Source organism: Vombatus ursinus, unplaced genomic scaffold (assembly GCF_900497805.2).
Source record: "Vombatus ursinus unplaced genomic scaffold, bare-nosed wombat genome assembly UNPS02014773.1, whole genome shotgun sequence".
Lineage (NCBI taxonomy): Eukaryota > Metazoa > Chordata > Mammalia > Diprotodontia > Vombatidae > Vombatus > Vombatus ursinus.
Window position 1 is genome coordinate 26,258,382 of NW_020954551.1, and position 27,965 is coordinate 26,286,346.

The 27,965-nt window shown below is 37.4% G+C and overlaps 1 protein-coding gene across 1 annotated transcript in view; it reads left to right on the plus strand.

Annotated features, from left to right (window-relative positions):
• Window positions 1–27,965, plus strand: part of CNTN4 (contactin 4) — a 366,552-nt gene that overhangs the window by 155,798 nt on the left and 182,789 nt on the right. Inside the window, exons 4-6 of the mRNA XM_027863966.1 lie at window positions 1,351–1,548; window positions 14,470–14,572; window positions 17,545–17,729. Coding sequence (XP_027719767.1) covers window positions 1,351–1,548; window positions 14,470–14,572; window positions 17,545–17,729 — 486 coding nt within the window. The remainder of the gene's footprint in view (window positions 1–1,350; window positions 1,549–14,469; window positions 14,573–17,544; window positions 17,730–27,965) is intronic.

A 27,965-nucleotide genomic window follows, 5' to 3' on the forward strand; every position in this document is an offset into this window, starting at 1 on the left:
TTAAATAGAAAATAAATTTTAGTGCAAAGGTACTAGAAAGAGGAAAATCAATGTAGGCTTTGTGTAGAATGTGGCATTTGAGTTGGGTCTTAAAGGAAGCTAAGGATTCTAAGGAGCATACGTGAGGTGGGAGTACATTCCAGGCACGAGACTTAGCTTAAACACTAGGACTAAGTGAAGTGCCATGTGTGAAGAACAGCACAAACACCAGACTGGCTGAACCCCCTTGAAATTTATTTGGAAAGCAATGTATAACAAGTCAGGAAAAGTAGGTTGGGCTTTAACATCCAAGAGAAATTTCAAGCTAATGCTTAAGGTGATAGGGAGCCATTAAAATTTCTTGAGTAGGGGAAGAATATGGCCATATCTATACTTTAGGAAAATTACTTTAATAGCAAGGAATAGGATAGATTGGGGGGCAGAAATTGAGAGGCTCTTATAGTAGGCCAGATGAGTGGTAATGAAGGCCTCAACTATAGTGAGTTGAGAGAAGTTAGAGATATGTTGTGGAGGTAGAAACAACTGTGAGATGAGATTGACGAGCATGGGATGACACTAAGATTGTAAATCTTGGTGATTGGAAGGATGGAGGTTGGGGAGAAGATAATGAATTCTTTTTAGGTGAGTTTAAGATGTCTGTTGGATATTCTATTTAAAATGTTCAATGGGCATTTGAAGATGAATGACTGGAGCTCAAAAGAAAGAATAGGTGATAGATGGTAGATAGATAGATAGATAGATAGACAGACAGATCTGGAGCTCATTTTCACAGTTAATAATTGAGCTCATGGGAACTCATACACACACATATACATACTTACATACACACATATAAAAACCCAGGGCACAGCCTTGGAATATACCCACTGTTAGGGGGAATATGGATAATGAACCAGCAAAGGAGTCTGAGAAGAGGCAGGAAGAGAATGAAACATCAGCCTATGGATGAGGAGATTACTCAAGATGAGGAGAGGTGGGTTAAGGTAACAGTCCATCCCATCTTACCATATTATAACTTCCACTTTTAACAAAGTATTCATACTAATTAGGTACTAAGCTTTATTGTTTCCATACTGTTTGTTAAAGGACTATAAGTATCCTCTAAATTCAGTGCCCTTGATCAAAGTACCAGTTACCTACCCTAGTTTTAGCTTTATGTCTGGTAAACTAGAGGGCTATTTAAATAATTCTGTATGTTGATGTTTCTTTTTACAGCTTATATGGTTGACTGATTTAAAGTCTACTTTTTAAAAAGTAACCTGGAATTCTATCTTGCTTATTTCTCAGTGAGGGAAAGTTTCTGGTACCAAGAATCATGTTTGTAATGATAATGCTCATTGTTTTTTTCAGAACTGAGCTATGCCTGGATCTTCAATGAATACCCATCATACCAGGATAACAGACGCTTTGTTTCTCAAGAGACTGGAAACCTATACATTGCCAAAGTGGAAAAATCAGACGTTGGGAATTATACCTGTGTAGTGACCAACACAGTCACAAACCACAAAGTCCTAGGACCTCCTACACCTTTAATACTGAGGAATGATGGTGAGTTATTTGCACGGTTTTATGTACTCATTTACCTATATGTGTGCATACCCTATAAAAAAGGCTACTGCATTCAAGATGACTTACTGATATTTTCATACCAAAATTACTGATCCTAATTTATTTGTGGGTGAGCAGAATGTTTCCTTTTATGCTATCACTTTATAATGAATTGAGGAAGTATATGCTAAGTATATTCCATTGAAATGATAGGCATTTGAAGTGCCTAGTACATAAGTATTGATCATAATAAAAAATAATACCGTGAACATAGGGAAACATAAATCAGTCAATAAGCAAACAGTTATTAAAATGGGTCAGCTAGGTGGCAGAGTGGATAGAGCACCAGGACTAGAGTCAGGAAGACATATATTAAAATATGACCTCAGACACTTACTAGCTGTGTGACCCTGGACAAATCATGTAACTCTATTTGCCTTTGTTTCCTCATCTGAAAAATGAGCTAGAAAAGGAAATGGCAAACCTCTCTAGTATCTTTGCCAAGAAAACCCCAAATGGAGTCACAAAGAGACAGACATGACTGAAACAACTGAACAGTAACAAATATGCCCCCAAAGTGCTAAAAACTAGGAATACAAAAGCAAAAGTGAAGCCTTCATTGCTTTCCAGAAGCTTACAGACATCATATGTATAAGTATACTCACAATACAAGGCTAAAGACTAGGCCTGTGATTTCATTGGTTTAGGGCAGGGATTGGCAAACTACAGCCTGTTAGCCAAAATCCTGCCCACCTCCTATTTATATATGGCCCAGTAGCTAAGAATAATTTTATATTTAAATGCTCATCTCATGGGCTGTAGAAAAGCAGATAGTGGGTTGGTTTGACCCATTGGCCATAACTGGCTGACCCCTGGTATAGAGAACTTGAGGTGACTCCTTCCACTGATGCAAGGCACCAATTTCTCAGCAGTGTAGTCTTACAGTTACTAGGAATACTGAGAGGTTGAATGACTTGTCCAGACTGTATGTATGAAAGGCATAGTTTGAAGAATAGGTCATCTTGGCTTCCAGACTGACTCTATCCTCTACGCAACACTGCCTCTAATATGCCAGGTATGTACAAAGCAGATACAAGGTCATTTTGGGGAGAGAGAGCATTTGTACATAAGAGAATAGGGTTGTCCCTCTGGTAGGATGTGATGCTTGATCTAGGATTTAAAGGAACCGAGAAGCTCTAGTAGGTAGGACCAAGGAGAGAGTGCCTTCCAGGCATGAGAGAGCAGGCAAAGGCATGGCAAAGAGAGGTAGAGTACAGTGTGTGAGGAAAAACAAGACCATTTTGACTGGACTTGACTTCACTATGGGTTAAGGAGAGTACTGTATAAAAAAGCTAGAAAGAGTGCACCAGGGCAAGGTTATGAAAAGCTTTAAATGAGAAACAAAGGGGTTTATGGTTAATCCTAATGATAATAGGGAACCACTGAAGCTTATTAAGGAAGAGATGACATAGTTGTGCCTGTGTTTTAGAAACTTCTTCACCTTGAATGCTTAGGGTGTTTGCATTGGAATGGGTAGAGGATTGAAAAACATAGACAAGAATCTTCCCTATTTTTATTCCTACTGAGAGCACGTCTATGAAGGATGCAGTGGACAGTTGAGCAATTTTTCAGCTAATTAGTTCAATGTAATTTAGCATTAACTTTCCTGAATAAGGTTTCAGAACCAAAATTTTCTGGATGACTGCCTTATTCACAATGCTACAGACACTTGAAAAATGGAAACAAGAGGATTGGATAAAAGGTAGTCAGTCTGTGGTCAAATGACACTTTGACCAGCCCTTTTAACTGAATTTTCGAGATGATTATGGATGCAATCATAAGGACTAAGCACAGTGGTAAATGACATAAATCCATAAGAAGTTTAGCAATAGCTCATCTTTAAACTTGGTATCAAGAAACTAAGCATGTAGTAGAAGAATATCCCTTCGTGGGGCAGGAGGTTAGGTATCTTCTCAGATGCCTTTAATTCGCAGATCTTGTGAATCTGTGAAGCCGGTCTTCCCACAGACATCCCTTGAGGCCTCTTGCTGACAGAATAATCGGTTGCATGGATCACAGATCTGACCAACTATGACAACTTGCTAACTTCAGAACAGAGTTCCTTAGACTAAGAGGTAGTTTTGAGATGTTTGTAGAGGAGAAAGCCAAGATGCCATAGTCCAAAAGGGCAATATGGAACTTTAGAGTTGTGGCTGTGTAGCAAACACAGCAAGTCACGCAGAAGACTTCAAACCCATCCAGAGAAAGAAATGATAAATAGAAATACGTAGAGAATAATTTTACATATCTGTATCTATATATCTATCTATATCTATATCTATATCTATATCCATATCTATCTATACCTATTTGTGTTTAATGGTAGCCATCTCTAGGGAGGGGGGAGGTGGGAAAGGAATAAAAAAAGGAAAGAAAAGAAAAAAAAGAAATTCACATGATAATTTTGTTGTATATTTAAAAAGAATAGCAAATTGTACATAGTAGATTTGCAGTTTCATGTGAAATCACCTTTTTTATTATACTGTGCTATGGAAAAGCTTGTTTTATTCCATAAGTTTAAAAAAAAAAGGAAAGATAGAGCGCTAAGGACTAGAACTGTGATTTTGTTGGCATAGGGAACTCCTAGATGAAGAAACTCTCTCTACCAATGCAGGTTAGCTCCTGTTCTGCAACTGAGAGTTTAAGAGAGTTGCCTAGCCCTAGAGCACTGATAAGGTAGGTGACGGGAGACCAGTCACAGAATCTCACTGAACCTCAGTTTCCTTATCTGTAAAATGGTGATTGATGATACCTATACAAACTATTTCATAGGACAGATATGAGAAAAGTGGTTTTGTAAACTGTATAGTGGCAACCTATAAATGTAGAGCATTAGTATTATTCCCATGGCTTGTTGGAAAGGAAAGTAGTTGGCAATTACAACATTACACCTTTGCAATAATGAAACAAGGTCATACACTTGGACTTGACATCAACATTTTCTCACTCCTGGCCTAGAGCTGCCTATGCTGAGCCAAGGAACATAATGGTGCACAATATTTCAGTGTACCTTTAGTGAGGGAGTGGAGGATGGAAGACGATATTTCCTTCACACGAAGAATGAACAAGAATTCCAAATGACTTTCTCATCAGCACTGACAAAGCCCTTTTGAAAGCTAGGGCATCATCACAATTATTGCTTCACCCCAGATCGCACCTCAGCGATGCATTCAGCAGCTGATGGGTCCAAGAAAGGCCCATCATATGAAAGAGAGATTCAACGTGTTCAGGTTGGCCTCAGAGAGCGGAACAAGGAGCAAGGGATGGAATTTTCAAACAGGCAAATTTAACCTTGATGTTAGGGGAAATTTCCTCATGATCAGAAATATCCTAAAATGGAATGAGCTGCCTCCCACATGAGCTAAACCTCAAAGCTTAGATTTGACTCCAGGTGATTATTCACACTGAGACGTTTTGCAACTGGGCTAACAAATTTTGATGACCTAAAAATGCCTAGAAGACGCAACTATAAGAATATAATATTCATAAAATATCTTAATTGAAATAATAGTTACCATTTATATAACACTTTAAGGTTTGCCAAACACATTACTCATTCGATCTTCACAACCACCCTGTGATATAGGTACTATTATTATTATTATTATCCACATTTTAAAGATGAAGAAAATAGCACAGAGAGGTTGTGATTTGCCAGTGGTCACACAGTTAGGGAGTGTTTTAGGTAGCATCAAAACTTAGGTCTTCCTGATTCTTAGTCCTGCGCTCTATCCACTGTGCCGCCAAGCTGATCCTCTGTGCCCCAGTTAGAAGGTGCTTCCAAAGCCATCTACTACCATCTGTACTTACCCAGCAATGCTCTCTATAACATATGTGGCATCTAGTCTCTGCTTGAAGATCTATAGCATGAGGGAAACCTGGGGCAGACTCTGAATTATTAGGAATTTTGTCCCAAACTCAAGAACTTCTTGGCCCCAAAGCCAAAAAAATTTGGGTTCAAATCCCACTGATGATACATACTGGCCTTGTGACCCTGGGTAAGTCCCAACGTTTCAGTGTCCTACACAACTCTCCAAGACTCTAAGCGGCAAAGAAGATACAGCTTTACATGATTAAAGGAAGCATAGGTTTCCTCATCCATTTCTTCCCTGTGCTAATGAAATCACAGATCGATCCCCTATTGTTCTCTACACACACCAATTCTTGTTTTTGAACATGACATGGTGATCATCGTTGTTGCCTTATCTTATCTGAAATTTAAAGTCACATGAAACAAAGTTAACGTCTTTACCATTCATGTTTGTCCAATGGATTTGTATTGCGTATATGGTCAAGAGTTACATAGCTTCCTAAACTTTCCAACTTAGATCAGACAAAATAAAAAACCACCAAGAAACTAGATAGTCAAGCACTAAGAAAAGGTATCTATTAGGAGGCTCTTAGCTTAGTAAGCTAAGTAAGTATACCACCCTGCATTAAGGCCAAATGGCTCACCACACTTATTTGTAATGAAATATAGTGTTTATTATACATCTTCAATTTAAATAAGTGCCTTCCAACTCAGCAAAGCCTTGTCGAGTTAAAGAGAAAAGGAGGCAACCTACCAATTTTGTAAGAAGTGGCACACTCCCTTTAGACTTCAAGTATTAATAGACTATTTCTAAAGATGTGCTCCACTGGCACTTTGTAAGTAATCATTTTAAAATACAGCTTTTCCAAACTCTTCCTCCAAATGCCTGTGCACCAAGACATCTGTTCAGTGGTATTTTCCATTTCAGTGTGTCAGGTCATAGCAGTATAATGAAATATTGACTTTGATGCATCAAGATGCAGTTGATGAGAAATGCCACAGCAGGGCATGCAATGTCAAAAAATGGAAGAAAGAAAAATTTAGTGACATGCAAACAGTCAAGTTGCCACATCATCCTCAAGCTGGCAATAGGCCATTCATGACTTTTTTTCCGCTTGGCTTTTGGATTTATGTTGACTTGTCCAGTATATCTTCACAGATGTGACAAACGATTTTAATTAGAATATTTTATCACAAAATTAGCAGACTAAGAATCTCATTTTTCAGCAATTAATACCCCATTCATTCCTAATTTCCATGTGAGTTTTGTGGGGGAAATCTATAATGTGCCTTTCTCATTTGAGTTACAGTACATAAAACTCAAATTCAACCTAGGTTGCTAAGCACAAAATAGGATATTTAATTAGTTCTTGGCTATGGGAGAGAGGAAAATGGGAAAATATTCATTGTGATAGGGGGTGGAGTTTGTACTAAAGTGATGCATGTTTTTTTTTTTTAATCTATTACTTTATGACAACAGGATCCAAGTCTCTACAATCATACATCTGGTATTTGGAGAAAAAGTCTGCTGACATAAACTCCTTTATATGACATTTAAAGCTCTTCCTAATCTGGGCCCTATCTACTTTTCCAGTCTTCTTGTACTATATTTCCTTCCATGTACCATACATTCCAGAAACACTGACTTACTTTCAATTTCTAAACACCACATTCTATCTGCCATCTCTGTGACTTTGCATAGGTTGTCCCCCGCACCTGGAACCTCTCACTCCTTACTTTTGTCTGCTAGCTTCACTGGCTTCCTTTAACACTCAACTCAGATCCCACCTACTCTTATAGGTCTTTCCCATCCTCCCAGCTGCTAGTGCCTTCCCCTTTATGAATCTTTTCTTTTTACTCTGTGTGTATCTTGCCTCTGCCTAGGTTGTTCACATGTTATCTCCTCCATTAGAATTTAGATCCTTGACGGTAGGGCTTAGGCGTTACCTCTGTCTCTTCAGCTCTTAGCACAATGCCAGGCACATAGTAAGTACTATATAAATGCTTATAAACTTGACTAGATCTATACAGGTCAAACAGATGGAGGACTGATGCATTCACCATGATAAATTACACCTCTAATCTCTACATTTTGTTTTAAGATGATCAATGGAAGGTGTTGTATGGTCTGAATTATCTGGCTAATTACATCAGCATTTCACTTACTTTGGGATGTTCAGATACAGCCTAATGAGGTAAATTTCCCAGGTTGGTTAAACTGCTGCCATTGTGATAGTTTTGTTTTTTTTTTAAATTTCCAATTGAAAGTGTTCCAGTAATGGACATAGTGATCCCAAAGGAGCTGGAACTGAAGGAAATCAGACAATAGACCCAAGGTAAAAACAGTGTTACTTTCCCCATGACACCTGTGTATTCTACTATTTGGTTTAGGGGGTGAGTCTGTATTTGAAAGGGATCTCTAAGTATAAAGTCCTTGTCAGAGACAATTATATTTTACAGCAGAGTTGGCAAGAAGCACTACCTCCAACACGTCCTGTCACAATTGCTAGTGCTCTCTCCCCCTGAAAACTCTTTAATAAGAGGGGGAGAAAATTTCAAACTCACAATCTTGTAAAGGTGAATGCTGAAAACTAAAAATAAATAAATAAATATTTTAAAAAAGAAACTCCTTAGTATTTACTGTCTATATACTCACTATATCTCTCCAGTAGAATATAAGCTCCTTGAGGGGAGAGTTCTTTTTTTTTCTTTCTTTTGTCCTTCCATCAATAGTACTTAGCACAGTACCAGGCATACAATAGGCATTTCAGTATAAGTTTTGGTTAAAATTGAAGAGATGTTTCATAGTATGATAGATCTAGCAAGGTGGCATAGTAAATAATGAACAGTCAGAAAGATCTGAGTTCAAATCTTACCTCAGTTCAAATTCTGCTTACTGTAATGCTTAGTACATAGTAAGCACTTAATAAACACATGTTTCCTTCCTTCAGATAATAACTGGCTGTGTGAGCCTGGACAAGTCACTGAACTGTCTGTCCAAGTTTCCTTTATAAAATGAGCATAATAATAACACCTACTTCCCAATGTTAATCAGGATCAAATGAGATAATTTGTGTAAAGTGCTTTACAAACTTGAAATTATTATATAAACGCTAGCTATTATTGTCATTCTTGTTATCTAAAGTTGCAAGGCATATCAGAGATTATTTAGTCCAATCTCCTCATTGTGTGGAAACTAAGGCATAGGCAAGTTAAGTTAGTCACCAAGCATTTATTAAGAACTTGCTACATGGCAGGCACTATGCTAAAGGCCAGGGATAAAATGAAAGGCAAACACATGTTGACTTACCCAAGGCCACACAGATCACATCCGATATGAAATGTGAACCCATGTCCTCTAACTGCAGAACTGGTGATCGTTCTTCTGTATCACTTTGTCCCCCATCAATTCATTTTGCTTCTTATTAACAGTCCAATGAAACATTTACCAGGGGGTAGAGGTGGATCATCAGATAGAATGAGACAATTTATTACAGTATCTAGATTCATTTTCTCCAGATCCCCAGTTACTGTGCATAATTGAGATCTGGCTTTAGAAATTCACTGGGGCAAACCTTTTTGCAAATTTCTTAGATGTTTGTTAAATTAAATTGTCCAGGTGACCTCCCATGATATGCATAGTATGAACTTGTGTCAAAATATACTTCCAGCTTTGAAAAGGCTATTGTTCAATTTTAGGAAATGAACATTTCAAGGAATAGTTCAGGAACTGAATAGTTCAAGAATCTGTGATTTGGACAGAATAGGTAATTCCTTTTATAGACGAAATTGCCAAAACTCAATGGCTTTAGTAGATGGCCTTCCTGGGTTTTTGTGGTTTAAAATATTTTACCAGCTTTCCCCAAATCTGATGAGATGAGCCTCTCCAATCTCAATGAGGCTAGTCCTTGGATGACAAATGTACCAGCCATCACATGACCCACCCTCTAAGACCTTGCAGTATAGTAAGATCTGCCATAACCTGGCCTCTATTGATCTGGCCTTTGAGAATCTGTGGTCATCTCCATGTCACAATGAAACACTGGAGGAGGACCTTATTGAAGGGTCTTGCTGAATACACAGCAAGATTTTTTTTTTTCATTTTTTCTGTTTATGGGAAAAGCCCAACTCATTCTTGATTTCTCATTCATTCATTCACTCTTTGAAATCTCAAGAGCATATAAAATGGTTTCTGAATGATGTGTATAGGTTTCCACATTCTCATTTTTCTATGTTTCTTTTCTTTATCCTTTCTGTTTAGAAAATTCTCCTCGTGCTATTTTGTATAATCCATGCCTATGTGATATGAACTCTGTGTCTGTTGGGCAAAAAGTAGGGAAAATATAGAATAAGTATATTTGTTCATCAAAGGTATGTAAGTAGCCACTCAATGAGAAACAGTAAAATAAAAAAAAAATTATAGCCACTAGGCAACACATTCTAATAGAGTTTTCTGGGCCACTGGGAGATCCGAAAGATAGGTGGTACAGTGGATAGAGGGCTAGGCTTGGAGTCAAGAAGACTCTTCTTTGTGAGTTCAAATCTGGCCTCAGACATTCAGACCACTCACTCATTACTTCCTACACCACTTTATAAAAACATTGCAGTAACTTAAGGAATGTTAAAATGTTAGAAATTTGATCAGAAATGCAACTTAAGAGCCCTAGGGTGTGAAAAGTGTTACATCTCACCATGATATCTGTGAAGCAGTGTTGTTTTGCAACTATGTTTTCTCTAGGCAGCAGATGTCTGCACCTGTGGCACTCAGAGTGGAAGAGGGAAAGTTTCCTGTTGTTTGCGAGATGAATTAGACACAGCTATGGGACAGCTTCCTGAATCCACACCCGTTTTTCTCTTTACTGTCCTCTAGCTTCCTGGTTGAATCTTACCAAATCTCATGCCAGGCACTATGCTAAAGGCCAGGGATAAAATGAAAGGCAAACACGTGTTGACTTACCCAAGGCCACACAAATCACATCCAATAGGAAATGTGAACCCACAAGAACCCACCCTTCCCCTTCCTCTCCATATATATTTTACAAAGCTATCAGAGTCCATGCTAGGGTGGCATTCTCACTGGTACATGAAGCACATACTTGTGAGGAATGTAGTTCCCAAGGAGACTATACCCCCCTTATACTTTCTCTATACAAGACATTTCAAGGGATATAAAAAAGATAGAAAACTTTCCCTGAATTAGATCTCCTTACAAATCTTTCCAATTATTCATTTCAATGACAAGATCAATTTGCTTTTCAGTAATCTCCTCCATTGTTCAGAGCTTACCTTTTTTTTTTTTTTTTTTAAGCAAGCAAGTAGATCCGATATTTGGCTATCTGATACAGTATCCCGGTCTTTACCTTCAACCAATGACACTGTAGCACAACTTAGAGACCTTTCTTATGTAAAATTCATGGCTGGAAGCTATTTAAGACCTGTTCTGCTTTTGATCATGTTTTAAATGCTTTAGATCTCTAGTTTATACCAAAACACTTTATTTTATCCTCACTTCTAATTGCAAGCAATGTGTGCTTTTGTCATTAAATTTCTTCTTCAAAAAAAAAAATCTTTAACACCACCAGAGTTTAAGATAGGTGGGCGTAAATCATGTTTTATGAACAGAAGATTTAATGACTAAAAATGCGAGATATTTTGCTGAACTGCCACTGTTAAACTGATTTAATAGTCTTTATGGCTGAAGATAGTCTGAAAGTTTGACAGTTTTAGCAACTTGGCAGTCAGCTACAGACCACTAACACTGTCAAATGAAGTCCAAGCCCATGAGGGACCACAAGTCTTTGGATGGCCATTTGGTGAGTTAGTTAATAAGCATATGTTAAGTCTTCACTGTGTACAAAGCACTGTGGTAGGTGCTAGGAGGAGAAATGAAAGACAGGCTCCAAAGTTTACAATTCAGAGACTTACAAATTGAGTGGCTAGAAAAAATGACCATAATTGACAATTTTTAATCAAATTTCTCAACAATAAATGTTATGGGGCTCAAGCTACATTTTCACATAGCTTCCTTCATTCAGCAAGTTTGATGAGGAAAAATAGATATACTAAATAAAGTCAAATTGGTTAGTGAGCACCATATAACATACAAAACAGAGTTGATTAAACGTTTTACTCCAAGCTTTTTTTTTTTTCTTTCAATGATATAAACACATTGGAAATAAAGGAAAGAAATAAGGGAATTGCTGAGGTAATTCAAGTAAAACCTTTCCTTCCTCAACCTCAAGTAGAGCTGGGACCTGAGCTATGCAATTATCTCAAGTCTCCTCCTCAGTTTACCAGGGGTGGCCTGTCAAAGGACAACTTTGATGTTATTTTGACTTGGTTTGCTCCTAGCATGTTGGACTTGTCAACAATAGGAAGGAAAGAAGAAGTACAATAAAATTAAATCTTGCCCAATCATGTGCCTTTGGCAATGAGTGAAACTGTGAATAGTGAACAGAAGAAGAAGTGAATGTTGTCAAAAACCCAGATCTAAATAGGTCCTATGGGCTCAACCACCTCAGCGTAGATCCTTAGCATCTCACAGGATACACTGACAGAAAATTCTGAGAGAGTTGCCTACACAATTTCTCCCATTAAAGCCACTAACGTTTTTTTTTTACCTCTGATGTTTCAGATGTGGCAAAATTCACTGCCAGAGTTATGTGAACTTTTTTAATAGAAAAACAATGATAGTACTTTTTCAAAAATGTATTGTGGCTCTTATTATTTTAATAATCCATACTAAATGTGTCTATTAATAAATTATTAGTTAGATTTGTATCTCTATAAGCAAAATGGATATCCTATTATCTAGATATATTTCACAGGGAAAAACATACCTGCTATTAAAGAAAACTGTTCTTCTGAATTATCCAGATTACTTATACTGGATAGTTGTTCAGTCTTCCATTGCTTATCTAGGTACAGGCTGCAATTTTGATTCTCTCTAACCTTATAAAATGTTTCAAGAAAAATAAAAAAGGTGTGAAATGACTTTGGAGTAATTCCATCAATGGCCTCATTCAGGAGCCTGATGATTCTGTAAATCACCAGTAACAGCTGTAGACCAATTAAGTTCAAAAGTGTACAGGTGGTCAGAGGAATGACTTGAAAAATGCACTCCAGTTTAGAGGCTTTTATTTCTTAAAAATATTACATCTCTTTCTGTTTGGTGCCAAAAAAATAAGAGAGAAAAGAGTTGAAGAGAAAAAAAAAACCTCAATGATGCAGTGGAATAAAACCTAGTCAGTACCAGATGTAACCAAATTAAACTTAACAGTTCACAGGTGTTCACAGAAACTGCTCATAATTTATCGGAAAAAAATATCACTCCATGGTATTTTTATGACTAATGCAAAACACCCAGTTTTATTTAAAATAAGGATCCTTAAAACTGCAGTGATAATCACTAATAACCATGTCATTTATGTGCTGTATCTACAATCATAGGGCCTGCTAAATTCTATCACTTGCTGATATTTGTGTCACTCATATTCTTATAACCATACATATAAATCAGTCTAGAGCGAACTCAAAATCTTTCTGTGTGACCATATGAGCAACCTACAGCACTCCATTTAGTAAAAGAGATGGTCTTAAGTCACTAACTCACACTAGAAACCCTGGGGATATTTCAAAATGATACAGTTGGGGAAGGAAAAGATGCATTTCAGTTAATGGGTATTGCAAGAATTGCTGCATATATGATATATCAAGCAACCTTGCTTTACAAAGTACTTGTTCAATTGGTTAAGGGGTCATGTGACTCCCTTGGTCATTCACAATGGTATATTTCTCACTCTGATTTTTCATGACTGAACTAAATAAACATTCACACAGTTACTGTAGTGTTTATGTAAAGAGAATGTTAGATGGAGGCAAGGGAGAATCATTAATGCTTTGAAGTCATCCTTTTGCTCAACATTATTACCTCATTATCTCATCTCCTTCCAGTAAATGAGGCCTGGAAATTCTACCTGTTCCAAATTCCTGCATGGAGGTGACGAAGACTCCTTTGTCAGACGGCAATTCTTTTTTTTTTTAATTAGCACTATTTTTGAAATATGTAAACACACCCCTCATGAAAGTAACTTAATTTGCTAGCTGGTTTTCCAGTCTCATATTTATGGGTAGAGGACAAAGATATGAGAAAATTATGTACATATTTTTTAATTAATAAATGTTTGTAAGATTGAATTGAATTGAATCAGGGGTTATTGATGCGTCTTCTTAGACCATCTTGCTGCGATAATGTAAATTATCTTCTAGAATATAGGAAAGAGTGATAATGAACTGCAAAGCTAAGTACTAAATTGTCAAGGAATATATGGATGAAATTCTGAAAGTATTTGTCTATGTTTAACTGACACTAATCTTTACTGAGTTGCTTGAGATGCATTGCATATATAGGCATTCGAGGTTACTTTAGTAGTCACTAATACTTTAGCAAATCAAGTTTCTGAAACTTTGTTATTGAAAGTCTTCCTACCACCAATGAATATTATACCACAACTATTACTGAGTAAACATTCTTAAAGAATTACTGAGGTGAAATAAATCATCATCTTGTGGTAACCTAGTGATGAGTAGATAATTTTATGAATATTCAAGGTCAGTTTTGATTTAATTTTCATGGGGAAGAGGGACAGGAAATGCAAAGAATTCTTAAATATCTCCAAGTTCTTGATTAAAAAAGTTTGATTGTTCTGCATTACATTTCCTAAAAAGTGGGACTCTGTCTAAATCTCTTTTTACTGGTATTTTTCTTTTTCCTTTTTCTTTTCTTTTCTTTTTTTTTTTTGCAAGCTCTTAAGAAAGAATGTTGTTTCAGATTCTGAGACTATAGAGTCATAAAAATTAATTTTAGGAAGATGGCATGGAGCTCTGATCATCTAGCAACAGTTGGGAAAAAAGCTTCAAATCATGGCTGTCAGAGTCTAGACCTCTTTAAAATGTATTAATTGGGTTTGTATAGAACCTAACAACTAACACAAGATCATTTTTTTCATAAAGTTAAACCCCAAGATTTAATATCTATTATTTGTTCCCAGGGGTCATGGGTGAATATGAGCCAAAAATAGAAGTACAGTTTCCAGAGACAGTCCCAACTGCAAAAGGAGCAACTGTGAAGTTGGAATGCTTTGCTTTGGGAAAGTAAGTTTTAATGTCTTTCATCATCCTTTTTTAGACATTGTTGTTTTTAAAGTTTTGATAGGTTCAGAGTTTGCTTCCTAGTTTTGACAGTGATTTTTAGGAGATTTGGGAACAAAGAAAGCATTACTGGTTTTTTTTTTAATTTTGTGAGTATGCATCTTCGGTTTTATTTTCTCACTGAGAAGAGAAGTACTGTAATGGCACTAGGAAGATTAAGCTGTCACAATTGATATGACCAGAAAGAAGAAGAGAAGGGGCTATTCTGAAAGTGTATTTCATTCACTTATTATGGCTTGTAATGTGCCACGCTGTCTAAATGGGTATGACATGAAAACAATGCTCTTCATTTGAGGTACATTTAAGTCAACTCTTTGGGAAAATACAGACTTTTACTGCTGGCCTGGTGTACAGAGGACAGATGCATCACACTTTTCTTGAAACCTGTTTTGAATTACCTAGTCTCTCTAGGTAATTACCTAGTTTCCTCCTACACTTTAGGCAGAGGAACATAAAGTTACTCCATCTATAGGCATGATAAAATTAATGTATTCTCTGAGAGATGCTGTACTTTCTTTTTTATTAACATCTTTTGTTTTTATAACATCTTATTTTCTGATATATCCCTCCATCCTCCATCAAGAGGGTCATCCCTTATATCAAAAAATAAAAAATAGAGGAGAAAAAAGTGGTTCAGTAAAACTAATAAATATATAAGCCCGGTCTGAGAGTACATGAAGTATTCTACTTGCTCAGTCCCCCAAAGAAGGGAAGGAGATGATATCATTCTTTCTAACTTGGTTTGTGAATTTAACAAAATTTGATAATGTAATGGATAACGTGCTGAATTTGGAATCATAGGACCCAGGATCAGTCTTGGCTCCGCTATTTTCTCTCTGTGTCACATTGAGCAAATCATTTGTACTCTTCAAACTTCAGTTTGTACATCTACAAAATGGAGATCAAATTACTTCTCATATCCCTTTCAACTCTGAATCTATGATGCTAAGATTCCTTGTGGATTTACTGCACTCTTCACTTCTTTTCCCTCTACCTACCTTCCTTTGGGCCATCTTGTTGCTCAAAAGAGTATAGAGTTATCCATTTTTTTTCCAAATTTTTTATCCTATAAGGACAACTAAATTCAAATCAATTAGAATTTTTCTGCATACTGTTAATAAAAAGTTTTGGTGGGGTGGTTTTAACTTTCAACTAAATTAAGGATTTGAGAGTCCTCTGAAGATTTTAATTATCCACATCATTCGCCATAGCTCTTATTGAAATCTTAAAGTAAGTCATTTCCATTGTCCTGAATCGTGTTTTGTTAGCATGCTATTTTTCACTGTGCCTGTGAAGTAATATAATGTCCTCAAGACCTCACTGCATTCTTCAGAGGATTAGTCAGAGTGACATTGAATTTTAGAGCTGGAAGGGAAATGAGGCAAGTGAAACATTGGTATTGTCTGTATCGTGCTTTGATTTGGGCAAAGGTGGCACAAACCAGTGTAGTGCAAAGGATTTTTCAATGGTCTTTGGCTCCAAGTAATAAAATCTGGCCTGCTAAGGGAGCCCAATGCAAGTAGCTGAAAAGAAGACTTGGTTAGCTCCGTTCTATAAGTAAAGTCTTTGTAGAATACCACAGACAATTCCTCTAAAGCAATGATATAGCAAGGAAGCTCATGTTGTTTGGATTTCAAAGGGGACTATGAATTCAACTGAATTTTTGCTTACTAAATGGCAGTGCTGGTAAGCTACAAAAGATAAAAAAAATGGGCTTAGGGAATCTACACAGAAATATTCATGTCTGTGTAACCAGCTGTTCATCATCATCATCATCATCATCATCATCCATTTCAGAGCATCTCAGAAAGATGCCAAAGCTAAAGTAATTTTCAAAGGCCATATTGAGTGTGCACATCATCAAATATACAAAAAAAAAAATGTTCTGAATGAGCCTAGGTGGAGCCTCCTCCACTGTCCTGATTATTCAAGAATGTGTCTAGTGAACATAAATCCCCGTACTAAAAGCATGGTCAAGTTGATTCTTTTAATTTTTAAAGTATAATCTCAAATTCTGCAGAAGAATTTTCAGAGTCTCCACTTAATATATGTAAATTTCTGAAAGTAAATTATTGAACCCACTGTTCTGGAGTTGCAGTTATGATATCATTGGTTGATGCGATATTCTGCCAATTTTCAGACTTAGTTAAGTTTCCATGTTTGCAGATTAGGATGTATGCTGTGGGAAGCAGCTACATGATGGCAGACAAATGTTTGAACACCACATGAAAGCCCTAGCATCTGATCCTACCCTTAATTGCAGTAGTTTTGCTCAAGCTTTCCAAAGGGAATTTTTGAGAAGATCAAATGAATCTTCAGTCTCATCAATTTGGATGCTCTCTTCAGTAGTGAAGATTGTAATCCATCTACTCCTACCCGTTCCGTGTGACTCTTGTCCATGTTCTCCCATGAGTTCATCACAGGGAGTCTAGTCAGGGCCTTCCCTGACAAAACCATCTTTGTTTGTTATCAGTTATTGAATTCCTAATGTATAAACAACAGAAGGGAAGAGAAACATGCTGGGTTAATATAGCTTGGCTTGTAAGTTACCTTTCAAGAATTACACATATGAACTAAAATGGCATTTAAACCATCAGGAATTAGTGAATTTCCTTCCTTCTGTTTTAGTTGAAGTCATGTGGCATATTCACTCAAATTAACTATTATGATTACAGAAAATTTTGTTAGGTGTATACTACAGATTTGAGAACATACCAGCATTCTAGTATTCCAGTATATTCTAGTATATTTCGGAGAAAGAAGCATTCTTTCTCAGCCTGTGTTACACATGAATGACCCACACAAGGAAAATAACTGAATGGGAAGACTTTTCTTTTGCTTTTAGGTGCAAAACTTTAAGTGAAAAGTATTATCTTCTCCAATGTGATTCACTCCATTGTTCTTTTTATTATTAGTCCAGTTCCAACTATTATCTGGCGAAGAGCTGATGGAAAGCCAATAGCCAGGAAAGCCAGAAGACATAAATCCAATGGGATTCTTGAAATTCCAAATTTCCAGCAGGAAGATGCTGGTCTATATGAATGTGTAGCTGAAAATTCAAGAGGGAAAAATGTGGCCAGAGGACAGTTGACGTTTTATGGTAAGTGTATGATTCTCTATGTATATAGTGATTCACAAACACTTTGGTATTATTACACCAGAGTTGGAAGGAATTTGTTGGAAGGTTCCAAATAATATTGCCTAGAATAATTGTCATTACTTCAATTTATAGCATATGTTATCTTTCCCTAGGTGATACAGGATTGAAAGGAGTAAGCTTGAGGGGGTTGACTGAGCCTAGGAAGAATGGAAGAAATTAATTGGAAATGTCTAGGAAAATAGACTGGTGGGAAAACATATGGAAAGCAGCATATTTTATCATGCATTCATAAGGATACCATCTTGATCAAAGAGATTTTCTTATTATTCCTCCTCATTTGTTTCTAAAGTGCCAGTTTCTTCTTCGATTGATTTTTTCATTAGAAGCTAGTTTTAATGTCTTATAATTGCTCTTATTTGGGAGAGATTTCATGCAGTATCATGAATATTTCCAAACATAAACTGTCCAAATTTTATGCTTTCCAAAGCAGAGCATGACAAATTCTTCTCACCCTGAAGAATTTTTATATGCAGCTGCTCCTGTTCCAAATCAAACCATCGGCATTGATTCAGAGCTAATATCGACATCAAACTTCAAACATGTGGGCTTCCATTTAGTCTGTTGGAAAAGCCTGGACCAAGACCTGTTCCTGTTGATTAAGAACAACAACAAAATTTTGCACCACATCAGCTCTTAAGAGGCAATGGGGTTTTGCCAAATCCAGTCAGGTGTCAAGGCCTGTAAATTTTAACTACCTAAACATTTTTAATTTCTTTCCTGTTTTTCCACTCCTGCTGAAGCTTTTCTAGTTCAGGCTCACTTATCTCTTAGCCTAGACTCTTTTAAGAGCCATCTAACTTCTTGCTCCCAATCTATCCCTTCTGCAATCCCTTCTTTACTTTGCTTCCTGAACAATTTTGTTTTCTAGTAGACTACTATTGTATCCATTCTGAATTTTAAAAAAAAAGCATTCAGTGGAACCCTATTACCTATGAACAAGATATAATCTCTATCCTAGCTTTTAAACCCCTCCATTATCTGGTTCTACAATACATTCCTAACCTTATATTTTATCTCTATATTTCATCCTCTCATTCCTCTCAAATTCATCCGACTGTGCCTAGGCATTTGTGATTTCTAGGCAAGAAGTTGTCAGAGTCACATAGAACCTCAAAGTTAAACAAGATCACAGAGATCATCTAATAAAATCTGTAATTGAACAGAAATTGGTTCCACAATACACATGACTATTGGTCATTCAACCTCTATTTGAAGAACTCCAGCAAAGAAGAAGCTACCACTTCTGAAGATGGCCCTATTCACTTTGGGACACCTCTGATTTTCAGGAAATGTTTCCTTAACCGGATTTGAAATCTTCATCTCTATGATTTCTTGCCATTGTTCTTAATTCTACTTTGGAGACAAAGGGGCAGCTAGGTGGCACAGTGGATAGAGCACCGGCCCAGGAGTCAGGAGGACCTGAGTTCAAATCCAGCCTCAGACACATGATACTCACTAGCTGTGTGACCTTAGGCAAGTCACTTAACCCCAATTGCCTCACCCCCCCAAAAAAGGTAGTTTAATCACTCTTAAATATGACTAATCTTTAAATACTTGAAGAGACCTGTTATCTCTCTCCATACCTCCCCCCTACCACCAGTCTTCTTTTTCAGACTAAATACCCTTATTTCCTTCAACTAGTCTTGATATAGCTTATTCTGATTTCATCACTTCATTTTGGTCATGCTTTTCTAGATCTGTTCCAGAAACTCAAACATTATTCTACATTGCTCTAGGGACCATCACTGTTTTTATTCTGAACAATGAGATCTTTAACTTTTAAAATAGATTCTTACTGACATTTTCTTTTTGTATTACGTAGATTTTCCTCTTTCTCTCTTTTCTTTGTCCTCTCCAAGAAAGTCATTCATTACAACAAAGAGTTTTTAAGAGAAAGTATGCTTTGGAAAGGATCTGACAATATGCACAGTATTCCACACATGTGACTTCCCACCTTGGAGAAGCAAGAGGGGGTCTTTCCTCCTATCTCTTCTTTAGGGGCAAGCTTATTCTTTATAATTTTTCAACATTCTATTCTAAATGCTTTCTGCCTTTCGTTCTTTCTGTTTACATGTTGTAATCACTGTGTATAATATTTTCTGACTATGCTAACATTACTCTGCATTAGTTTGTATAAATCTTTTTATGTCAGACAGTCAGTCAGTAAGTACCTACTATGTGCCAGGTACTGTGCTAAACACTGGGGATGCACAAAGAGGCAAAAGATAGTCCCTGCCTTCAAGGAACTCACAATCTGATAAGCAAACAAATATATACAAACAAGCTTTAATATAGTATAAATAGGAAATAATTAAGAGAGCAAAGGCAATAGAATTGAGGGGTTGGTAAAGCCTTCTTGTAAAAGTTGAGAAATATTATCTGAAAGTTGAAGGAAGCCTGAGTGATTGAAAGGACAGCATTCCAGACATAGGGTGCTGCCGAAGAAAATGCCTAGAGCTTCTTGGTTGTGGCAGAGCAAGGAGGATAGTGTCACTTGATCGAAGAGGGTATGTGTCTGTGTGTGTGTGTGAGAGAGAGACAGAGAGAGACAGAGACAGAGAGAGACAGAGAGAGACAGAGAGACAGAGAAGGGGGAAGGAGAGGAGAGGAGAGGAGATGAGGTCAAGTTGTGAAGGTTTTTGAATGCCAAAAAGAGAATTTTGTATTTGATCCTGAAGGTAATTGGAATATATTGAGTATAAGGGTAACAAAGTGACACAGATGTTTCACTTTATTATGTTCATCATTTCTAACAGTACAGTAATATCCCATTACTCAAATAGGAGGAAGAGACATATTTATTTTTTGCCTGGATCTGTGAATCATTTGTAGTAACTGTAACATTATTCATATGCATCATGCACATTGCATGACTTTTTTATAAATTGCCTTTGTACGTATTTGTATATTATCAAATAGCATTCCTTAAGTATTTGCTCTGGATACCAAAAGACCGAATGGTGAAGTCAAGAGAGAACTGGCTTCTGAGCCAGGAAGCCCTAGTTTACATCCTGCATCTGATGCATGCTGGTTGTATGAACTTTTACATTATATTGACATGCTCTGTACTGTAGGAAGCTCTCAAAACCAGGAGTCTTTAACCTTGTTTGTGCCTCGGACCGCTTTGGCATTCTGATAAACCTATGAGTGCCTTCTCAGACTAATGCTTTGAGATACATAAAATACATAAGATTACAAAGCAAACCAGTTATACTGAATGTGAATGTGTGAGGGTTCATGGATCTTTTAAGAGCCTCTGCACTAAATTATAAATTGCAGAGTAGTAGATGCTGACCTTCATTGTTCTAGAGGAGTGTCCATATTCAGAAGTTCCTTATTCCAGTGAATTCACAGGTCTATTCCCTTTTTCCTATCTCTAGCTTCAGGCACTGTGCTAGACACTGAGAATATGAAGGCAAAAAATGAAATAATCTTTGTTCTCAAGTTGGCATTTTGTGGGCATATTTGTATGTATGTATGTATGTGCATAGATGTGTGTGTTATACACACCCATACATGTATTTTAAGGACTTGTGTTCAGGGAAGACCAGTAGCTCTGGTGTGAGGGCTGCTTTCCACCATTGTGTCCACCTGTTGCCCCTAACTCTCACCTGTGACTCCAAAAGCTGTAGCATGCACAGTGGCCATACTCCGGTAAACCATTTCAGCAGATGGGCTAATCCAGGTTGAGGGTAACCAAAGGGTCTCAAGCTCATTGGTGAGTTGGGGGGGGCCTCTACCCCAATCACGTGGAGACTTCCCCTGATAGAATGGGCAGATGAGAACAATTTGTTCCAACGGCCACGAAGGCAGCTGATGCAGGTGCTGTAGAGTAATCAGAGCTTGGCTAGACATCGAAGACACCAAGGTCATACACTGCATCCTGAGCCATCACCAATTGTCTTGATTCTGTCCTGCCATTGGACTGTGATGATTCTGGAGGAGAGAGTGAGGCTGAGGTACTTTATGCAAATCTACCTTACTTAAATCCAATTTATGCACATATCAAAGAACATCAAAGGACTCCCCCCCAAAGCAAAGGACTTAATCCAGTGCTTGAACTCCCACCACCAAGGCAACTCTGTAAGATATCAGACATTTTTTTTAAATTACGAACTTAAGAAATAAAACAAACATTTCCATAACATAGTAGAATAGGGGGAAAAATATGATTGCGTGTGAAACTGCAAATCTATTATGTACAACTTGCTATTCCTTTTAAATGTAAATTAAAGTTATCATGTCACTTTTCTTTGTTTTTCCTTTTTTTTCCTTCTCTTACCCCCTCCCCACCCTGGAGATGGCTACCATTAGACACACAATATGTCTGTGTATGTAAAATCATTTATCAGTTCTTTCTGTGGATGCAGATAGTGTCTTCCTTCATATGTCCTTTGTAGTTAATTTGGGTGTTTTTAATAGTCAAAATTATATCAGCTTATAGTTACTTGGGGCAGTGAGAAGTTGTCCATGGCTACATAGCACTAACTATGTATAGGTTAGGAACAGTATTTGAAGTCAGGTCTTCCTGACTCCAAGACCAGCTTTCTATCTATAACATAGATAAGAAATCAAGGAGAGGAACAAAAATTAAAATCCTTGTTTATTGAAAGCCTAAAGGGACTACTAACCTTTCTGTGAACCAATGAGGTATAACTCTTAAATTAGCTCATTTTTTATTTGAATTTTTTAATAATATGCCATTCTAGAAGGATAGAAAATGCCTGACAATATTCAAGAATAATTTGAGAAAATGCTTTTCATAACAGACTTAGTGTCTTATCTTTGTTCCTTCTTGCACTTTGTGAGGCGATACTTTATTTGATTGATTGAAAAATAAGTTTTCCCAGTTGATGGATTGGAAAAGCACAAGCCTGAAGGTTATAAACTAACCCTCTGAGATGCCAGTAGCAAATTAATGTCTAAGATTGGTTTTTCACAACCACAGCCAGTGGGAGACTTCATCCTTGTATATATTGCTGTTTTAATTTCTCTCTGTTGAAGAGGGGAAGATGACTTAGTTGATAGAGATGGGAGTACTAGAGTTGGAAATCAGGATGATCTGGGTTCAAATTCTGTCTCTGACACCTGCTAGCTGTGACTTCTAATTATTGAACTATGTCACCAAAGGCAAATCACTTAACCCTTCAGTGTCTCAGCTTTTTTCATTTATAAAATGAAAATAATCCCTGTAATCTCTAATGCACAGATTTGAATGACAAAATGCATCTTCCAACTGTAAAACACTATAGAAATGTCAGTTATTATCACTTTCATATAGAGGTGCTTTAAGGATATCTAAATAATTGATCAAAATTTATTCTATTCACTTCCATTTCTTTTTCAACAGATATAGCCTAGAGTATCAAATTTAAAGGATCTTTCTCCTGAATCCCAAGAAGCAGCTAAAATTGAATGAATATATTCTCCCTTTAGTGGCTTTGGAAATGAAGTACACAACCAGAGTAAAATAGCATATGAAAAACTCTTAACACTACGGTTGGCCTGCCTCTTTAAGTTATTTTAGTAGGTCAGAGGTTCCCAACCTTAGGAAGAGATATGCCAGAGTATTTGTTAGAGAAAAATCAGCCTTGTCACTATCTCCTAGCCTTGCTCAGTGAAATGTTCTATCATAAAACCTGCCCTAGAGATTAAAATCAGATTTAACAGTGTTATTCTTTGAAACCAAGTTATCCATATCTATGAATAGGTAAAAGGAGGGAAGGGAATCCGCCTGTTTTCCACAGATAATCCAGTTCTGCCTTTATTGTTACCTATTCTTACTAGTTGTAATATTGTCACAATGATGTTTCTTGTTGCTTTGATGTTTATTTTGGTTTTGTTGTTCATTTTTTTTTCTCAACTAGCATATCAGTGATGACATGGACGTTACTGAATTATTATTACTGTAAAAGTAGACATTCTTTACATCAGTATTACTCTGTCATCTCAGAGGTCATCTAGTCCAGGACTTCTTAAACTATTTCCACTCGAGGTCCCTTTCCATTTCAGCAGCGTCCTTGGCATTGTGTAGCCTGAGGGCACGTGTAGTGCAAAGTGCACATGCTTTGTGTTCAGAACCAAGGCTACAATGAAGTGCGAGATGCAGCATGGGCAAGCGCTGCCAGCAACACCTAGGATTCATTACACATTTGATTTTGAATTAGTTTTTGGTTGTTGTGTGTTCAGAAACCTTTTAATGTTGCCGAATTTCTTGCAACCCCACATGGGGCTGCGACCCACAGTTTAAGAAGCGCTGATTCTAGTCCAACCCCCCCCCCTTTTAAAAAATAGGGGAAAAAAAGGACAGGATGCAGAAGAAACTTACTTAGGTTCCCAGAGTCAGTGATGATCAAATCTAGGAGTCAAACCCAGGTCACCTGACTCCAAGTACAGAATTCTCTTTCCAGCACAACATGATTTTGGAACATGAAATGATTCCCATTGGGTTTTCCAAATGCTCATGTCCCCACCACCCAGCTACCTACCTCTCTGGTTTAAACATAAGAGTTATCATAATTAAAGTCTCTGGCACAGGGAGAAGGGGAGTCACCTGAGTTGCTTATCCTATCCATAAACATTCTGTCTTTGTTGCTTAGAGGTGCTCTTGCAATATCCAGGTATTTTGAGTTCAGGGATTATAGCCTGTAGATATAAGCTTAGAATTCTGTCTCTCTTTTGTTTTTCCCTCATTGCAATCCCCTCCTCACCTTTCCACTTTAAAAACCACAGGTGTGCTAGGAGCTATTTCTGGCTTGATAAAATGGCAAGCTGTTCACTTCAGCACTGAAACGAATGAGCCTTCTGAATAGGCCAGCCAGGGCCTGTGTGCATTTTCCACCCCTCCTGACTTTAAGATGCTGAGAAAATTGCCTCTACCGTCTGCCTCCCAACCTCAGCTGGAAGGCTTCTGATGGTTGATCCACATTGCTGCCACGTTAGTGAGTTGCCTAGTGCTTTTGAGGTCTGGGGGCTTTCACAAAACTGAACAAAATGACAAAGAAATACATTTTATTGCACCTGATATTTTATATGGTTTGCATTTAGCCTTTGGTCCAGTTTTCATCAATTGGCTCAGAGGCCTTCATCTGCTTTGCCTTCTATTCCTCACCTGTTAACTGCCAACTTTCCATTACTGGGCAACTCCTACCATCAGTCTTTCTCTGTTCCTATAGCCCTGAGCAGCCAAATCCTGCTAGAGGAAATCACAAAACCATGCTGACTGGGTCCACTCCAAATTTGGGTCATTTAACCTCAACAGGGCCTTCATTGCTTTATAGAATTTCTTCTATACCTCTCTTCTGGGCTCTGTCACATCCCCCTCAGTTGCTATTCTCAACCTTCACCTCACTCCTTAAAACATCCCTCTACACTCCTGCCCTTATTCTCAACTATTACCTTATTTCTTTCATCCTGAGATGATTGACACCATGTGATATGAGCCACCTTGAACTTCTCCACTTCTACTGCTCTAAGTCTCACTTTTCACCTTTACTTTCTTCATTTCCTTTGATCACAGATGGTAATATCTTACCTCCTGTTCAAGACTGGTATCGACTCCCTTGATCCCTTTTCTTTCTTTTCGATAATGAATTAAGTTAGAGTGTTCACTCACCCACATTGTAGCCCAAAAACCAGTTCTTCCTCGTTGGTCTGAATAGGGTCCATGTAATATTTGGAATATTATGTTTCATTCGGAAGGATGTTGACAAGATGGAGAGCATCCAGAGAAGGACAGCCAGGTCAATAGCATCAAGGCCATGCCAGAATAAGGACTGATTGAAAAAATCAGGGATGTTCAGTCTTGAGAAGAGAAGTCTTGGTGGGAGGAAAAATGGCAGCTGTCTTCAACCATTTATAAAGTACCATGCTGAAAATGGAGTAGGCTCATTTTTCTTGGCCTTGTGTAGAAAAATGAGAGGCAGAGAAGTCGAGTTAGGCTTCATTTAAGCTATCTTCCTGGTAGCTGAGATGTATTCAAAAAGTGGAATGGGTTATCTTGGCACATAGCTGGTTCCCCTTCACTGAAGTTCTTTAAGAAAATACTAGATGAGGTGGCGCAGTGGATAGAGCACTGGCCCTGAAGTCAGGAGGACCTGAGTTCAAATCCAGCCTCAGACCAAACACTTCACACTTACTAGCTGTGTGACCCTGGGCAAGTCACTTAACCCCAATTGCCTGAAAAGAAAAGAAAAGAATAAAGAAAATACTAGATGAACAATCATTTGTTGGGTTTAGTGTAGAGGAAATTCCTGTTTGAGTACAGGCTAAGCTATATGCTATCTCAGATCCCATGCCAATTCAAGGATTTGTGGTTTTGCAAAGATTTATGATGATCTACTTATCACCAACCCCAATGCTTTTTTTTCATTCTTTCTCTAACTTCCCAGTTGCTCAACATTAAACATCATCAACTACTACCCTTTCTTTCTTAATACTTCTCTCTTTCTCTCTCTCTCTCTCTCTCTCTTTCTCTCTTTCTCTCTCTTTCCCTCCTTCCCTCCCTCCCTCCCTCCTTCTATGATACTGTACTTTCATACTCCTCCTACTTATGACTACTTATTCTCTGTCTCCTTTGCTTCCTCCTACCCCTTAAAAGTGGAGGTTTCTCCTTTGACTCTGTCTTTGGCCCTCTTCTCTTATTTTTCTTCCATGTGTTCTTTGTTGATTCCATCCCCTCTTATAACTTCAACTATCCTCTCTCTAGAGATACCCCCCTAAATTTTCATCTCCAGCTCCAACCTCTCCTGAGGCCTCCAGTCCTATATTCCTAGTTGTCTGATAAATGTCTCATAAGCATCTCAATCGGGTTGCAAGTTCCTTGAGAACAGAAGCTATGTTTTTTTTTTCATCTTTCTATTCCTAGTGCCTAGTTCTGTGTATATATTCAATAAGTATTTAATAATTAATTTAATTAATTTGAAGGTGACAATCTACCCATCCACCTACCTATACCCTTCAGTAAGTGAAATGTTATTCTTTAAAGCTAGAATTCTGCTCTAGTAAAGCAAAAAATCATCAATTTGCTGAAAAAGTACAACTGTGTTTTAGGAAGGGTATTATTTTGCTGTTATGTCAGTCACTATATACAGGCAAAGTAAAGTAAGAAAGTTTAGATATCCATCTTTTAGGAAAAGAACAGGACTGACTTTTGAATCATCCACCATGACTGTCCAAAATTGATTTACTTCACCAAATAATTACTCATCTTTCCATTCCAGTTTGTCTGCATAAAGACAACTTTCATATACAAATAATAGTAATAAGATTACTTGCCATCTGGAAGAATGACATTGGAATAAGAATGTGTTGAATATATTTTGTGAAATTTCTTCTCACTAAAAAGTTGTGATTGGATAGAACTTCCATTTGGTTAGAGGTGGAAAAAAGAATTGATTTAAGCTATCTTCCTGGTAGTTGAGATGTATTGAAAAAGTGGAATGGGTTATCTTGGGACATAGTTGATTCCTCTGCTAATAGGTTGTATTTGCATGACGTCAAAACAATGGGATGAAAGAAGGAAAGCAAATTAAATCATCTGGGAACATTTGTCTATGTTATATCCAACTCCAGAATATAGGGAGACATTCAGGGAACTGATTAGATGTTTCTGTGTTCATCTACAAAGTTCAAAGAAACTTTTCAATTCATAATAACATTTATTTCCATACTTCTAGAGAGGTCACATGGTGAAGAGATAGGAAGTATTAGATTTGGAGGCCTTGGGTTTGAGACTCATCTCTATTACTTATTTATCCGTATTCATAGGGCTATTGATCCAGAACTGGCAGGGGCCTCAGAGGTCAGCTAATCTAACCCCTCATTTTAATGGTAATGAAACAAAGACCCAGAAAATATAAATGACTTGTCCAAGGTCACATGAGTAATACAAATCAAGGTAGAATTTCAAACCAAGTCTTCTGACTCCAGAGATATTTTTCTACTATATGATTCTGGATAAGGAAGGAAGGAAAGAAGGAGAGGGGAAAGGTAGGAAGGAAGGCAGGCAGGCAGAAAGGAAAGAAAAAAGAAGGAAACAAGCATTTATTAAGCATCTGCTGTAAGCCAGGCACTGGGGTAAATACCTTACAAATACAATCTCATTTGATCTTGGGATCGACAACAACCCTGGGAGGTAGGTGCTGTTATTGTCCACGTTACAGTTGTGAAAATTGA